The sequence below is a fragment of the Choloepus didactylus genome, chromosome 15 (genome assembly GCF_015220235.1).
Source record: "Choloepus didactylus isolate mChoDid1 chromosome 15, mChoDid1.pri, whole genome shotgun sequence".
NCBI lineage: Eukaryota > Metazoa > Chordata > Mammalia > Pilosa > Megalonychidae > Choloepus > Choloepus didactylus.
The window spans coordinates 65,236,765-65,254,585 of NC_051321.1; the positions used below are offsets into that span (position 1 = coordinate 65,236,765).

Sequence of the window (17,821 nt, forward strand, 5' to 3'; positions counted from 1 at the left end):
ATTAGCAAACTAGAACAACCTTACACCCAAAGCACAAGCAACAAAAGAAAAAATAGATAAATGGGAACTCCTCAAACTTAAAAGCTTCTGTATCTCCAAGGAATTTGTCAAAAAGGTGAAGAGGCAGCCAACTCAATGGGAAAAAATATTTGGAAATCATGTATCTGACAAAAGACTGATATCTTGCATATATAAAGAAATCCTACAACTCAATGACAATAGTACAGACAGCCCAATTATAAAATGGGCAAAAGATATGAAAAGACAGTTCTCTGAAGAGGAAATAGAAATGGCCAAAAAACACATGAAAAAATATTCAGCTTCACTAGCTATTAGGGAGATGCAAATTCAGACCACAATGACATATCATCTCACACCAATTAGATTGGCTGCCATTAAACAAATAGGAAACTACAAATGCTGGAGAGGATGTGGAGAAATTGGAACCCTTATTCATTGTTGGTGGGACTGTATAATGGTTCAGCCACTCTGGAAGACAGTCTGGCGGTTCCTTAGAAAACTAGATAGGGTTACCCTTCGATCCAGCAATTGCACTTAATGGTATATACCCAGAAGATCTGAAAGCAGTGGCACGAATAGATATCTGCAAGCCAACATTCACAGCAGCAATATTCACAATTGCCAAGAGATGAAAACAATCCAAATGTCCTGCAACAGATGAGTGGATAAACAAAATGTGGTATATATACACAATGGAATACTATGTGGCAGTGAGAAGGAATGATGTCATGAAACATATGACAACATGGATGAACCTGGAAGACATAATGCTGAGCAAAATAAGCCAGGCACAAAAAGAGAAATATTGTATTCTACCACTAATGTGAACACTGTGAAAAAATAAATGGTTTTATATTGTAGAATAGGGGACCTAGCAATAGACAGCAAATAGTGAAGGGGGAATGATAATCTAATAAGAAAAGATAAATTATGGAGGGTAATCTTAATGTTACGGGAATGCTCGGGAACGACCATGGTTTGTTAATTTTGGGGGGGGTATGGCAGAAACAAGTTGGAAGCAATGTAGTTATTTTAGGTTTGTTTTTTTTTTTCTGATTCCTTTGGTTATAGTTTGTTTATTTTCCTGGGGTACAGTAGGAACATGTTGGAAGCAATGTAGTTATTTTAGGTTGTTTTTCTTATTCCTTTGCTTTGGTTTTGTTTGAAATGTTTTTTATTGTTTTTCCATTTTTTGATAAAGTTAAAAAAAACAATGAATGAGTGTGAAAAAAAGTAAATGAATGATGGGGGAGGGTAATGCAATGTTTTGGATGTTTTTATTTTAATTTTTATTGTATTTTTTGGAGTAATGAAAATGTTCAAAGATTGTGGTGACCAATGCACAACTATATGATGATACTATGAAAAGCTGATTGTACGCTTTGAAGGATTGTATGTTATGTGAATATATCTCAATAAATTTGCATTAAAAATATAAAAGTTATCTCCTGGTATTTTAGGAAACCTCAGTCATAACACTAGGTGGATACAAATTTAAACAGATGTCTTAGAGTCTACATTCTAACCATAACACATTAAAATGTAAGTATCCAGGTTTCAACAAAGATTATAAAACATACAAAGAAACAGTAGGGATGGCCCAGGGAGAGGAGAAAATTAAAGTATTAAAAACAATCAATGAAGAGGACCAGACCTGGGACAGTCCAAACAAAGACTTTTTTAAAAATGGTCCAAAATATGCTCAAAGGGCTAAAGGAAACTGTTCCAGTCTGCTGAAGCTGCCATTATGCAAAATACCAGAAACGGATTGGCTTTTATAAAGGGAATTTATTAGGATACAAATTTACAGTTCTAAGGCCATAAAAGTGTCCAAACTAAGGCATCATCCAGAGGATACATTCACTGAAGAAAGGCTGATGGCATCTGGAACTCCTCTGTCAGCTGGGAAGCATGTGGTTGGCATCTGTTGGTCCTTTGCTCCTGGGTTCTGGTTTCAAAATGGAGTTCTCCAAAATGTCTCTGGACTTCTGTTTCTCTTAGCTTCTCTCTCTCTCAGCTCCTGCACATCCTTGCTTGTTCTCCCAGGGCATTTCTCTCTAAGAATCTAGGGGTCCTCTCTTAGCTTCCCCAGGGCAAATTCTGGGCTTCATCTCTTAGCTTAGCATCAACAAACGTCTTTCTGTCTGCATCTCCAAGCATATGCGTCTGTGTCAGCCTCTGAGCTCTCTTAAGGACTCCAGTAAACTAATCAAGACCCACCTTGGATGGGAAGGGTCATACCTACATGCTAATAATCTAATCAAAATAATCTTTTGGGTTGGGTGGGTTACATTCCCATGGAAACAACCTAATCAAAAAATCTCACCCACAATAGGTCTACCCCCACAAGATTGGATTAAAGAACATGGCTTTTTATGGGGTACATAACAGATTCAAACCAGCACAGAAACCATGAACAAAGAACTAAAGAAAATCAGGAAAATGATAGATGAGCACAATGAGAATATCAATAGAGATATGAAAATTATGAAAAGGAGCAAAACAGAGCTAAAAATTCAGAAATTAAATTAACAGAAATTAAAAATTCCCTAGAGAGTTCAACAGCAGGTTAGAGCAGGCAGAAGAACCAGTGAACCTGAAGATAAGACTATTGAAAGCATCCAGTTTGAGAAGCAGAAGGAAGAATGAAGAAAAGTGAACAGAGCATAAGGAACCAATATACATATTGTGGAGTCCCAGAAGGAGAAGAAAGAGAGAAAGGGGCAGACAGAATATTCAAAGAAATAGTGGCTGAAAACTTCCCAATCTAACAAAAGACATGAATATACACATCCAAAATGCTCAACAAACTCCAAAAAGGATAAATTCAGATAGACCCATGCCATGGCATATTATAATCAAACTGCCAAATGCCAAAAATAGAGAATTCTGAAAGACATGAGAGAAGAAACATGTTATGTACAAGGGACCCTCAATAAGACTGATTTTTCATCAGAAACCATGGAGGCTAGAAGGCAGTGGGAGAATATAATTAAGTGCTGGAAGTAAAAAACTGCCAACCAAGAATTCTGTATCTGGTAAAACTGTCTTTCAAAAATAAGGGAGGATAACTACATGGAACTTTGAATAGGGAAGGAGATCTGGTTGGTTTGTACAGCTTAGTGTGAAAACCTGATATATCCCAAGGTAATTTGGGCAGAGAATAAAAATGTATTTGCAAAGCCCCACGCCCCCACTCAGGGACTGGGGAAAAACATGGAAATATTAAACTTCCCCACTTGGGGAATTACTGATATTCTCACAAGCATTGGGAACTACCAATTTAGAAGGCCAAGCCCTCAATCTTGGGGCTTGCCCTTATGAAGTTTGTTACTGTAAAGGTGAGGCCAAGCCGACTTATAATGGTGCCTAAGAATCTCCCCGAGAACCTCTTTGTTGCTCAGACGTGGCCTCTCTCTCTCTAAGCCAACTCGGCAGGTAAACTCACTGCCCTCCCACCTACATGGGACCTGACTCCCAGGGATGTAAATCTCCCTGGCAACACAGGATATGACTCTCGGGGATGAGCCTGGACCTGGCATTGTGGGATTGAGAAAGTCTTCTTGACCAAAAGGGGGAAGAGAAATAAAACAAAATAAAGTTTCAGTGGCTGAGAGATTTAAATTGGAGTCTATAGGTCATTCTGGAGGGTATTCTTATGCATTATATAGGTATCTCTTTTTAGTTTTTTAGTGTATTGGAATAACTAGAAGGACATACCTGAAACTGTTGAAAAGCAAGCCAGTGGCCTTGATTTTTGAAGACGATTCTATAACTACATAACTTACAAGGTGTGACTTTGTGATTGTGAAAACCTTGTGGCTCACACTCCCTTTATCCAGTGTATGGACAGATGGGTAGAAAAATGGGAACAAAAATTAAATGAGTAATAGGGTAGAAGGGGGAATACGATGTTTTGGGTGTTCTTATATTTTTATTCTTATTTTTTTGGAGGAATGAAAATGTTCAAAAATTGATTTTGGTGATGAATACACACTATATGATGGTACTGTGAACAACTGTATACTGTGGATGATTGCAGGGTATGTGAATATATCTCAATAAAACTGAATTGAAAAAAAATCTGAAGGGAATGCGGCAAAATGTTAAGATTTGCTATATATATAGCAAATGCTGGATATACTAAGTATTTATTATATTTTTCACATTTCTATGAGAAATATTCCATAACAAAAATAAATTTAAAAATTAAAAAAAATGAGGGAAGAATTAAAACATTCTCAAATAAACAAAAGCTGAGGGACTTTGTCACCACTAGACCAGCTGTACAAGAAATATTAAACTGAGTTCTGCAGGTTGAAAGGAACTAGACAATTGATTAGAGCCACATGAGGAAATAAAGATCTCTGGTAAAGATGACATGGGTAAATATAAAACCACTACTACTGTATTTTTCATTTGTAACTCCAAATTTTCCTCCTACAGGAACTAAAAGGCAAATGTATAAAATTTAATGATGTATCAATGGTTTTGCACTCAATATGTAAATATGTAATTTGCAATAGGAACTATATAAAGGTAGGGGGACAGAGGAATATAGGAACATAGTTTATGTATGCTATTGATGCTATTAAATTGGTATCAAAGCAAACAAGATTATTACAGATTTATGATGTTAAATTTAAGCCCCAAGGTAAATTATAAAGAAAATATTGGACAATATTCAAGCTAGACACAAAAATTAGAGTACAGGTTGCCAGGGGATGGGGCAGGGAAAATGGAGAGTTAATGTAAATGGGTGTAGCATTTGTTTGGAGACATGGGAAAGTTTTAGTAATGGAAAGTGAAAAGGGTACCACAACACAGTGATGTGATCAATCCCACTGAGTGGTATGTATTGGAAGTAGTTGAGATGGGAAACTTTATGTTGTATGTGTATTCCCACAATTAAAAAAAAAAAGCAACTAAGAGACAATGTCAAAGGCAATACATAATTCTGGATAGGAACTAACAGGAAGGAGAGAAAACTCAAAGGGACATTACTGGGACATATAGAAAAAATGGAATAGAGACTGTAAGCTTCATATCAATGTCAAATTTCTTGAACCTGATAACTGCACTTCAGGTGGATACGTAAGTGAATATTCTCATTCTTAGGAAATGTACACGACAGTATTAAGTGTTCAAGGCACATGATGTGTACAACCTACACACAGGTGTTCAGAAAACAATGATAAACAGGCAATCAGACAGGCAGATAGATGAATAGAATGATGGACAGACAGAATATGGCAAATGTGACAAAATATTAAAATTGGTAGATCTGGGTATATGGGGGGATACGGGTATGCTGGAGTTCTCTGTATGTGGTATGTATTATTTTTTTAAACTGTCTTGTAAGTTTGAAAGTATTTCATAATAAAAAATTTTAAAGTTTAAAAAGTTTAGTAAAGTTACAACAAAGATATAAAAAAGAATTAGAGAATAATTTATATTACAAACTGCGTATTCCAACCTATTAGTAGGACATGAAAGCAATAAAACAGGTTGCAACCAGCATTTTTTAATGGCATAGGGTGGAAAATATTAGAAGAATAAACACTGTTTTGTGAAAGTACTATTTCAGATTCATACACACACACATATATACATGTATATTGACTCATGATGTAAAATGTATTTTTTTACTGTGGGTTGTGGTAATTTTTGTTTTTTAAACACCAGTCTACATTACGACACACAAAATTCAAGTAGTGATTACTGAAGGATGATATTACAAAGAAATTTCGTTTTCCAAAATCTGTAGTGTTTGCCATTTACAGAAATAGGGATCACAGGAGGAAGGCATTAGAAGATGAAATGTCAGTCTGTGTATACTGAGTCTCAAATGCCCATAGAACATTGTGAAGGCAGAAGCTAGAACTGAACGATAGATCAAGTAGGGTATAGATTTGGTGACAGCCACACAGGTGATGGCTGAAGCCAGCAAATGCCCAAAGAGAGAGAAGAGGGTCAGAGGAAGCATAGAACTCTGGGGAAGACCTGCCTTTAGAGAGTAACGGATGGGGAGGAAAAGAAAGGAACCAGAGAAAAGAGGAAGAGAGAGAGGTCAAGAGGAAGAAACTCTGAATTGAGTTGGAAACTCTGAATTGAGTCAGGAATGGGGCCACTGGAATGGCTACAACGTCTTCACAATATGACTTTCACTATAAAGAAAAGGCTAGTGGTGCTTTTGATCGGGGACTGCACAAACTGAGAGTTCAACAAGGCTGGATATCCGTAGCCACTGCTGTCTTAGTCCTTAGCACGGATGGTGCCACACTCATTGCACTATGAGCTCCTTGGAGGTCTGCTCTGGGTTTGACTGCCCCAAGCCTCCAACTCACAGTGCCTCATTTAAATAATTAAAAGGCCAGAATCCTGTGACTGAAACAAAGCCCCAAATGACAGGAAACACGGAACTCCTCCCCAGGTTCTCTTTCTACAGAGCTTTACTTTTTCAGGCCTTCCATCCCTGGAACGAAGCAGCCACTGACTAAATCAAAAGTACTTTTCTATTCACCTCACTCCCAGGAACTGAAGTTATCATAGATTCCTTCCTGTTTTATACTCCCATGATCCCAAACCAATATTTAAGTCCTATTACAGCAACTTTTCCAGGTTTTCCTGTCTGGTCTCTCTAAATATTGTCTCTCTTTGATCAAGTCAAACCCGTCTTGTGTGTCTCCCATAAATCTCTTTATAATTTCAACGCTTCTTGGTTTCAGCTTTAGAGCAAGATCAATATTTCACCTGTCACACCTGAAAAAATGCTGTACAACCCCCAAATTAATTATTATTCAGTATTAATAATTGATACAGTAAGATCCAACAGTAGAAAACAATTTATTTAATGAAAACTTCAAATAGTTATAATAATAATAATAATAATAATAATAAATACATGAGGTAAAGCAAAAACTTTAACATATTTAACAGGCATTAAAAAATAATAATAATAAACCTTAAGAGAAATGGAAGATTTCCCTCTAGAAGATGAAAACACTGAGGTTAAAATCTGTCACCATAAACTTAATTGACTTTTGTTTTACAATCATCTTTACATAAAAAGGGAAAACTTAGTAATGCCCCAAAACAAAGGGGCATATGAATATGAATAGCTGAATATAGGGACATATCTTTTTAATTTATCGTCAATTCAGTAAATAAAATTTCTTCTCACAACAAGAACAAGGATTATTTCCTTTTATATCCAAATCTTCTCAGGAATACTAAAAATAACAAGGGAGGGGGAAGGAATAAGAAATTAACTGGAAGTAGAAATCATAACTTAAAAGGCTACATTTAAAGTGAAAACAAATCTGATAGCAGAAAGCAAAGTCAGGGAAAAACTCAGCAAAATGGCCTTCGGATCAGGACCTAGAAATCTAGAAAAGAACCACACCAATGTTCCCATCATCACAAGATTATTCTTAAATAAAGAAAAGAAATCACCTTTCTTTTTCCAGTCTTCAAATAAACAAAATTCTTATAAAAAAATCTACAAAATCAATAAGCCCTGAACTTTAAAAGTTTACACCTCAAATTTAAAAGTAATCCATCTTTGAAGCTGGTAAAAATTTATCAAATTTATCATACAAAAACACATTTATAATTCTATTAATCTAGACTTTTCACAGTTTTAGGTACATTTGTACTAAAAAAATGTGTTAAATATTGTATGGTGACAGAGCTTCATGTTTACGATTATACCAAAAAAATAAAAAACAAAAAACTAGACCTCTGAACAGAGTGCCTTTGAATAAGAATGATCTTCACAGTCTAAGCACGTGCTGATTTTACAGCACACCCAAGCTGCAAAGAGAGCAGTTGGAAGAGACCACTGCCCGATAAGAAAAAGGCAAGGGTAACGGTGCTTTATCCTCTTTGAAAATCACCCAATATGTAACCAAGACTTTCATGTTCTCCTGGTGGAAGATCAATGATGTAAAATAAATTAAGGAAGATATATTCAACACAATATGAAATGCACAAAAACATTTTATGACATTATTCTTTAACATTTTGTAATTTGGTTTGCAAGACTGCTTAAAAAAAATTTTGTTATTCTTCAGATCATTATGTACTTAAGCAGTAAGGCTCATATGTCTTAGCCTAAGATGTTTATACAAGTTCTTTTAAAGATGATCTAGTTTTAAAATAATCTACTATATGACAAGGAATAATTGCCCATTTTTTTCAATACAATGCTTTGTCCTGGATACAAAAAAGCTATTTATTTGGGGTGAGAGGGACCAGAAGGGATAAATTAATTTTCATAGATGTGCTAGGATTATAGCTTAGGGCAACAGATCAAGTTCCTCTTTTTCCCTTTCTCACCTCACAAACTACCCTTATCATGTCATCATTTCATTATTTGCTTAACCTTATTCTCTGTGAATTGTTTTCTCTTTCTTTTGTAGAATCTGATCTTTGAAATAAATCCATGAAAAACACAGGACACATAATATATACCAGCAGACAACTAAAGTACACAAAACAGCACAATCAAACATGACCATGTAAAGAACAAAAAGGATATTAATTTTTCTGAGTTTAGATGAGAAAGCAGCTTCTCCAAAGGAGGATAGCAGTTCAATGAGGAGACACATCCAAGAAGAATTAATTTATGTTTGGCTCTGGTGATAGCAACATTAAGACGTCTCCAATCTCTCAAGAGCTCCCCAAGCTGTAAGAAATACAATTTTCAATTACTTGAGTTTTCTGATTATATACGTTACAATCATTTCAGTTAGTTCTGACAAAGAATATAGTTTGCCTTGAACTTTTTTTCTACTTTTAAAAACATGAATTGCTAAAATTCTTCATCAACACATTTGAAATTCTAGGCAAAACCACCCATACTCACTTTAAATTTTTATGTTGTAGATTATAACCAGCCATAATTTAAAATTATCAAATACAAATAATAGAAGTAAATAGTTGGTGCTTTCTCCACTCATTTGTAGCATTGTTTGTAATAGTAATAAAAAAATTATAAAAGACTTAGGGGAGAGATTAGATATATTATGATACATCCATACAATGGAAAAACTACACAACTGAAAAAAAAAGGAATGACATCTCTCTCTGTATTGACATGGAAAGAGCTCCAAGCTATGTTATTAAATGCACAAAGAAATTCTAGCAGATTACAAAAGAAACAAAAAATGTGATTATCTGTGAGGATGTGGCAGAAACTGAGTTGATGAAGGAAGAAGGGAGAGTTTTTAACTGCACGACTACATATATTTTTAAAACCATACAGATTATTACATAGTCAAGAAAAATTAATCAAAGGAAGTAAAAATGCAAAAGACAAAACCAAACAAAAAAACCCTGGAGTTACCTATAAATTTAAATTAAGTAGGAAGCCTTAATGTTTAAAATGCCCCAAATGAATCAGTAGTAAATACAATTAACTCACAGTTCCACCCTTATTACTTCTAACAAAAGACACTAAGATGATACTTTTGTCTCTTCCTTGGTATTTATCTACTGTATTAACTTCGACCATCCCAACAGAAGAATGTGCCAATAAATCATTGATGATCTTTAATTGTTGCTTGTACGGTGCAATGATACCAATATCAGAGGGATTACATCCAGCCTAAACAGAAAAGGATACAACTTAAAACGGAAATTTCTGACTTTTTATGTTTTAAGCTTTACCAAAATTACTAAATCAAATGTTTACATTATGTGCCCAACTGATGTTTATAAGACATGTTCCCATCTTATAAAAGAAATAAATACAATTATTGAATTTGCTCTATAAGTTTACATCCATATTTACCATGATGAAATAATTCCCTCATCATAACTGATCCTTTGATTTTTTTTAAATTTTTATTTTGAAATAATTTCAAACATATAGGACAGTTGCAAATACAATACAAACCCCATACAGAGAACTCCAACATCCCCCCACCCCCAGATATCTGTATCTACCAATTTTACATTTTGCTACCTTTACAGTACCTTTCTTTCTCCTTCCTTCCTTTCCTTCCTTCCTTCCTCCCTCCCCCCTCTTTCTTTCAACTATATCTATTATCTTTCTATCAATTATCTATCCACCCATTTATCATCTTCTGAACATTTGAGAGCAGGTTGCATATCTCATACTCCTTGAACTCATAATACTTCCATGTACGTTTCCTACAAACAAGGATATTAACTTATGTCATTAACTTAACTGCAGTTAATCAAGAAAATTAATATGGATATAAAGCTTAAATTCTTTGATTTTTAAATGTCCATAGCAGTATATTGGTTTGCATGCCACTAAACAGTGCTGCCAGACCAAAAAAAAAAAAAAAGTATGAAGAAATATATTTCACTTTCTGCTATCCCTTACATAAACAAGTTTTATAATCCTCAATCATACAGACTGCAGCAAGCACAGTATTGGCAAGACTGGAATTCTCTGATGTAACAAAAAGTTATCCTGAATAGAAACCCAAAATGGAATTATAAAAAATTATGTCTTAGACATATATCTTTTTCTCAAAATAAAACAAAACCAATCAGGGCTCAGTCTCCTTATTTTAACAAACAAAGGCTAATGCCAGATCTTGTTCCTTACAGCCTTAACATTCTATGACTTTGTACATTGATGGTAATTAGTTCTCAAAATTCACAGGTCATTCTAAATTACCTTAATAAAAACTGAGGCCAGGAAAACTATGAATTTGGCCTCTGTTAGGTTGCTCACACCACCTTTTTCAACTTGTTCTGGGGCTGGAACCTATATAGAAAAAAATACATCCTGCTTGTAAAACAACTGCTGAAGTTAAGATTATTTTATGTACACAGATGGCCACGGACACTGTTACTACCAGGCTTGGAGACAGATGAAATATATCTTTGTCCTAAAATGTGAAGGTATAAAATGAGTGATATTAGTCACTTTCAGAAAGCCACGAAGTAGCAACCCATCTTAATCATGCTATGATTCAGACTACAGTCTCTACAAAAGCTGATCACACATTTGGCCAAGTGCTTTACAAACTTTATTATCCCCCATTTTATAGGAATGAAAGGCCAGAGAGGATAAATAACTTGTCTAAGACCACACAGTAAATCGTGGCAGGGATTCAAAGTAAATCTAGCTCCAACATCTGTGCTATTTCTATTTTCTTGTTGCCTTTTATACAAATAACAGAGCAGATGAGCTTTACCTAGGCTCTACCATACCTCATATTCAACTCTGAGTACTATTTTGCGCCCATAACATCCCTAAGCAACCTTGATTATTTTTAATACAACTTACTTGGAATCCTGATGCTAAGAAAGAAGAAACTTGAGTAGCAAAATTAGGAACCCAAGCAAGCATTTGTAAGATAAATAATTGCAAATTATAATTAATAAACTGGAATTCTGGTTTGTAAAAGCAACTCATTTGTGAGATCAGTTTACATGAATAAATTTCCCAGAGCCTGCCTGCCCCTACGTGTTAAGATAAAATAAAATTCTTGAACCTGGAATCTTATGGCCAATATCCAAGAAAATAAAAATTCCACTGAGGTACATGTGTTTAGGCCCTATTTTAATCCATCAGCTGGGCCCACCCATCTTAATAACAAAAAAGGACATTAATTATTTTAGAGTAATATGCAGAAATAAAATTGGCCACTATATTTTTATTTGAACTTCTATAAAGACTTTCAAATCAATGTAGAGAAGCACTATATAAATTATATTCATAGAGTTAAAACTTTCTTCTTAGTTCCTAGAACTAAGGAATCAAGTAATTTAAAGTCTTTGTAAAGATTTTTGTTAAATGGAAATTTTTGTTCAATGGTTTGTAAATAAGTCTTTAAAATGATATCAATTTACCCTAACTTCCACTGACTCTGTACCCAGCCCTTTGGTAGTATCATTGCCAATTTCTTTTAGGAAATGCAATTATGCCCTTGAGTTCACTTACCTCCTTTCCATCTTCAAAAGTAAAATTTGATATCTGTCAATTCCCAGAATAAATGTCCTACCAAAAATACTGAGTCTATAGAAAGAAAAGACTTTTTGTGTTGAAGTACAAGAAGTACACCAGTTTTACCTTATAACTAATAAGCTCTAATTAAGCATACACCACTGCAAATTGAAAAATTTTAATAAGACAAAAAGAAAAAAAAACAAAAAAATTTTTTTTACCTTGTCTGTATTAAGAAAACAAACAGGATTGTTTGGATCAAATACTCCATCGAGCCAAGGATTTTCAGAATAATCAACATAAAATTCCAGTTCCAACTTCACATCTTTAAAGTTAGGTAGATTTATCACTGCATTAGCCACTTTGTCTGATCCGCACTCCAGCTTTCCCTCATATATCAGCTTATTACTTACAGACATAATTTTACTAAGGGAATTTAAAAAAATAATTTTAATTTTGGAAGATGAAAGCAAACATAAAACTCACGTATAACTGACACTGTTATAAATACCTGTTCATTCTGTACTGCACAGTTAATTGTACCACAGCATTCTTATTCTGCTCTAGCCTCTTGAATAAGCTTTCACTCATGCCAAGGGCTCTGTCAACAAATCAAATACAGGCTTACTGATGTACTAAAACTGCCCCTTAAGAAGAATCCAATTTAAACTTAAAGGTCTGCTTACCTTGCTTCACAGTTTAGCACGAGGGGAGGAAGCTGTTGATGATCCCCCACCAACACGAATCTCCGTGAAAAAAAAAGAGGTCCCAGGCAAACCGGCTGGCTAATTTGAGAGGCTTCATCCACAATACAAAAATCAAAAATTTTACGGGAAAAAATTGGATGATTTATTCCCATGCATGTTGTTGCAACTATAAGCTAAAATCAAATAAAGAAATTAGATCAGTTATTCTTTTTTTAATTTAAAATATTTTAAAATTTACTTTTTAGAGCTGTTGTAAATTTAGATCATATTTAATATTTAAAAGAAATGTAATTTGGTTTTCCCATTTTTGAAACCAAAGGATAAAAAAAAAAACTTTGTCCTCTGTTATAAAAGGAATCCTCCAGTATTATTTTAATTCTGAAATGTTTACAGCATGCAAAAATTAAAAAAAATTTTTTTTACTAAGAATTGAAAAAAGGCAAATAAATTTTCCAGATACCATCAACAATGTTCATAGTTGGATATTTCCAAATGGAAATCTGAAATATTCAAGAGGTAATAAGTTAATAAGTTTTTTAAAAAATATCAACCAGGACTTCCACTTTCAAGAAGATGGAGTATATGTACTTTCCCCTATTACTCCCACTAAGAACAACTAAAAACCCTGGGCATTATAATAAAACAAATATAAGAAGATTCTGAAAAATGGAGAGAAGGCAGACCGGCTAAAGACCTTAGGACTCACAGCACAACATGGTGGTTAGTTTTCCAGGATTTCTTCTTGCCTCATATATCCCAGACTTGAAGCTGAAGAAGCCAGCAACCCAGAAACATGAATGGGTACAGACCAAAAAAAGGTCCCAACAAAGGCTTGCTCTCTCTAGCCAAAGGAGCAGGAAAGGGAAAACCTAGCAACACAGAAAACTTACACAATACCTACTCTATTCTATCCAAACACCACAGAAAAAGTTGTGGCCCCAGTCCTGCAAACACCAAAGACCAAATGTCAAAAGCCAATGGGGAGGCTAGACTTCCACCCTTACACGGCTGTAATGAAGAGCCCAAACACCCCTGCCAGGATAGGGTCAGAGAAGACCACGGAGGGAGCCAGAATTTTGGAAGCCCCTGCCCTGCAATGTCAGCCTGGACTTCCACCCTGACCAGCGGTAACAAGCAGCCTCCCCCACCTTGGTTGTCAAAGGAGACCAAGTACGTTCTACTCCCCATCTGGCAGCCATGAGGCAGCACACTGTCTTCCCCTACTAGAACAGTGTTAGAGAAAGCCAGCCCAAACAGAAGTTTAAAGTGAGACTCACAGTCTCATAACAACATGAAAATGCTCAGGTTTCAATTAAAATCACTCATCATAACAAAAACAAGGAAAATTTCAAACTGAATGAAAAAAGAAATCAACAGATGTCAACATTAAGACAGATATGTTAGAATCAACTGACAAAGATTTTAAAGCAGCTCTGATAAAAAGCTTCAACATCCAATTTGAATACAGTTGAATAAAATGAAAAACAGAAAGTCTCAGCACAAAATAGAGTCTCAGCAAAGAAACAGAAGATAAAAGGAAGAACAAAATGGAAATTTCAAAACTGGAAAATACAACAACTAAAATTAAAAAAAAATCTGTGGACGGGCTCAACAAAAGAATGGAGGAGACAGGAAAAAATATATATGAAGTGGAATATGGAAAAATAGAAATTCCATGATCTGAACAAATGAGCAAAAGCAGACTGGATTTAAAAAAATGAACATAACCTCAGGAATCTGTGGGACTATAACAAAAGATCTTTGTATCTTTGCAATCCCAGAAGGAGAAGAGAAAGAGAAAGGGGCCAAAAAAAGTATTCAAAGAAATAATGGCTAAAAGCATTCCAAATTTGGCAAGAGACATTAAATCTACAGATTCAATAAACTGAAAGAACCCCAAACAAGAAAAACCCAAAGAAATCCTCTCTAGGACACAGCATAATTAAAATTCTGAAAACTAAAGTAAAAGAAAAAAATCTTGAAAGTAGTCAGAGAAAATGACACCTTACCTATGGGAGAAAAACAATTCAAACAGTGGTGTATTTCTCAACAGAAACCACCAGAGACTAGAGGGAAATGGAAAATATTTTTTAAATCATGAAAGAAAAGAAGTGTTAACCTGAGAACTATACCTATCCTTCAGTAATGAAGAGGAAATTCGAGACATTCTCACTTGGAAGGAAAACTAAGAATTTATTGCTAGCTGACCTACCACCCTAAAAGAATGACTAAAGAAAGTTCTCTAAGCAGAAAGGAAATGATGAAAGAAGGAACCTAGGAACTGCAGGAGAAAGAACATGGTAAGCAAAAATATTAGTAAACATAATAGACTTTCCTTCTCCTTATTTCTTATCCTCAAAATTATGTTTGACAGTTGAGGCAAACATTGTAACACTGTTTGATGTAGTCTTAAATGTATGTTGAAGAAATATTTAAGACAATTACATTATAAACTAGGAAGTGTAGAGAGGTGGTTTCTCAACTTTGCTTGAACAGGTAAAATGACCACACCAGTAGACTGTGCTAAGTTATGTATATATAATGTAATACTGAGAGCAACCACTAAAAAAGCTATACAAAGAGACACATTCAAAAACACTATAGATATATCAAAATGGAATTCTAACAAGTTTTCAAGTAATCCACAGGAAGGCAGGCAAAAGAAAACAGAAACAAAAAAACAACATAAAACAAAAAATAAAATGACAGATTCAAGCTTTAACCTACCCATAACTATTATAAATGGTTTAACTATATGAATTAAAAGATACACTGGCAGAGTAGATTTAAAATATTACCTAATTATATGCTGTTTATAAGAAACTCACTCTAAATACAATGATGGAGGCATGTCAAAAGGAAAAGGATGAAAAAGATATATCATGTGAACATTAACCAAAGGAAAGCAGGAGTGGCTATATTAATATCAGATAAAGTAGACTTCAGAGCAAGAAAAATTACCAGAGACAGAGAAGGACATTATACACACTAAAAGGGTCGATTCACCAAGAAAACTTAGCATTCCCAAATATATATGCACCAAACAACAAAGTTGCAAAATATGGGAAGTAAATAGTGATAAAAATGAAAAGAGAAACAGACAAATCCACAACATAGTAGGAGACTTCAACACTCTCCTCTCAACAATTGTTAGGACAACCACACAGAAATTGTGCAAGGATACAGAAGAATTAAAAAACACCATCAACCAATAGGATCTAATTGACAATTTATAGAATGCTCCACCAAATGACAGGAGAAAACAACTTTTTTCAAGGCCCATGAAACATATACCAAGACACACCATAAACTGAGACATAAAACAAACTCAACAAATTTAAAAGAATAAAAGTAACACAGCAGGATTCTCCCACAACAGAATCAAATGAGAAATCCATAACAAAAAGACAAAAGGAAAATGTCCAAACACTTGGAAACTAAACAACACACTTCAAAAATAATCCATGGTTTAAAGAGGACATCTCACAGGAAACTAGAAAATATACTCAACTGAATGAAAACAAAAACATATTTCAAAATTGGTGGGACACAACAAGGCAAGGCTGAGGAAAAAATTATAACACTAAATGCATACCTTAGAAAAGAGGTACAGTCTCAAATCAATAATCTAAGCATTCATTCTTAAGAACCTAGAAAAAAAGGGCAAAATAAACCCAAAGCAGGCAGAAGGAAATAATAAAGATAAAGCAGAAATCAATGGGAATTTGAAACAAAAAGTAGAGAAGACCAATAAAACAAAGAGCTGGTTCTTTGAGAAGATCAATAAAATTGACAAACCTCTAGGAAAACTGACAAAGAAAAAGAGAGGAAACACAAAATTACTAACATCAAGAATGAAACAGGATACTACAACAGAACCCTGCAGACATCAAAAGACAATCAGAGTTGCTGATGTTCTCTCACAAACATTGAGGACTGACAGCTTGGTACGCTGAGCACTCTATCTTGGGGCTTGGGCTCCTTGCTGCAAAGGAGAGGCTAAACCTGCATATAATTGTGCCTAAGAGTCTACCCCCGAGTACCTCTTTGTTACTCAGATGTGGCCCTCTCTCTCTCTAGCTAAGCCAACTTGGCAGGTGAACTCACTGCCCCCCTCCCTCCCAAGTGGGACCTGACTCCCAGGGATGTAAATCTCCTTGGCAATGCAGGATATGACTCCCAGGGATGAATCTGGACCCAGCACCGTGGGATTGAGAACATCGTCTTGACCAAAAGGGGGATGTGAAATGAAACAAAATAAAGTTTCACTGGCTGAGAGATTTCAAACAGAGTCGAGAGGTTACTCTGGTAGACATTCTTATGCACTATACAGATAACACTTTTTTGGGTTTTAATGTATTGGAATAGTTAGAAGTAAACACCTGAAACTATCAAAACCCAACTCAGTAGCCTTGACTCTTAAAGACGATTGTATAACAATGTAGCTTACAAGGGGTGACAGTGTGATTGTGAAAATCTTGAGGATCGTACTCCCTTTATCCAGTGTATGGATGGATGAGTAGAAAAATGGGGACAAAAACTAAATGAAAAATAGGGGGGGATGGGGGATGATTTGGGTGTTCTTTTATACTTTTATTTTTTATTCTTATTCTTTCTGGTGTAAGGATACTGTTCAAAAATAGATTGGGGTAATGAATGCACAACTATATGATAGTACTATGAACAGTTGATTGTACACCATGGATGACTGTATGGTATGTGAATATATCTCAATAAGTCCAAATTAAATTACAAAAACAAGACAATCAGAAAGATAATAAGGGAATACTATGAACACATAAATCTGACAGCTCAGACAAAATAATTTCCTAAAAAAACACTGTATCACAACTCACCCAATATGAAATAGAACATTTGAACAGCTCTATAACTATTAAGGAACTTGAATGTGTAAATTTAAAATTCCCAAAAGAGCAATCCCCAGGCTCAGAAGTTTTTACTGATAAATTCTACCAAACATTTACAGAATTAACATCAACTGTATGTGATCTCTTTCAAAAAACAGCAGAGGAGGGACCACATCCCAATTCATTTTATGACACTAGTATTACCCTGATACCAAAACGAACCTGAGACAGAACAAAGAAACTACAGACCAATGTCTCTCATGAATACAAACATTAAAATTATTAACAAAATA

At 34.8% G+C, this 17,821-nt stretch overlaps 1 protein-coding gene across 1 annotated transcript in view; it reads right to left on the reverse strand.

Annotated features, from left to right (window-relative positions):
* Positions 1-6,935: 6,935 nt before the first annotated feature.
* The window catches only part of DNA2 (DNA replication helicase/nuclease 2), a 61,086-nt gene continuing 50,200 nt past the window's right edge, over positions 6,936-17,821 (reverse strand). Inside the window, exons 15-21 of the mRNA XM_037804680.1 lie at positions 12,640-12,833; positions 12,465-12,554; positions 12,175-12,379; positions 10,679-10,768; positions 9,449-9,631; positions 8,564-8,710; positions 6,936-7,968 (exon numbers count right to left, since the gene is read on the reverse strand). Of these exons, the coding sequence (XP_037660608.1) occupies positions 7,900-7,968; positions 8,564-8,710; positions 9,449-9,631; positions 10,679-10,768; positions 12,175-12,379; positions 12,465-12,554; positions 12,640-12,833 (978 nt within the window). The 3' untranslated portion in view covers positions 6,936-7,899. The remainder of the gene's footprint in view (positions 7,969-8,563; positions 8,711-9,448; positions 9,632-10,678; positions 10,769-12,174; positions 12,380-12,464; positions 12,555-12,639; positions 12,834-17,821) is intronic.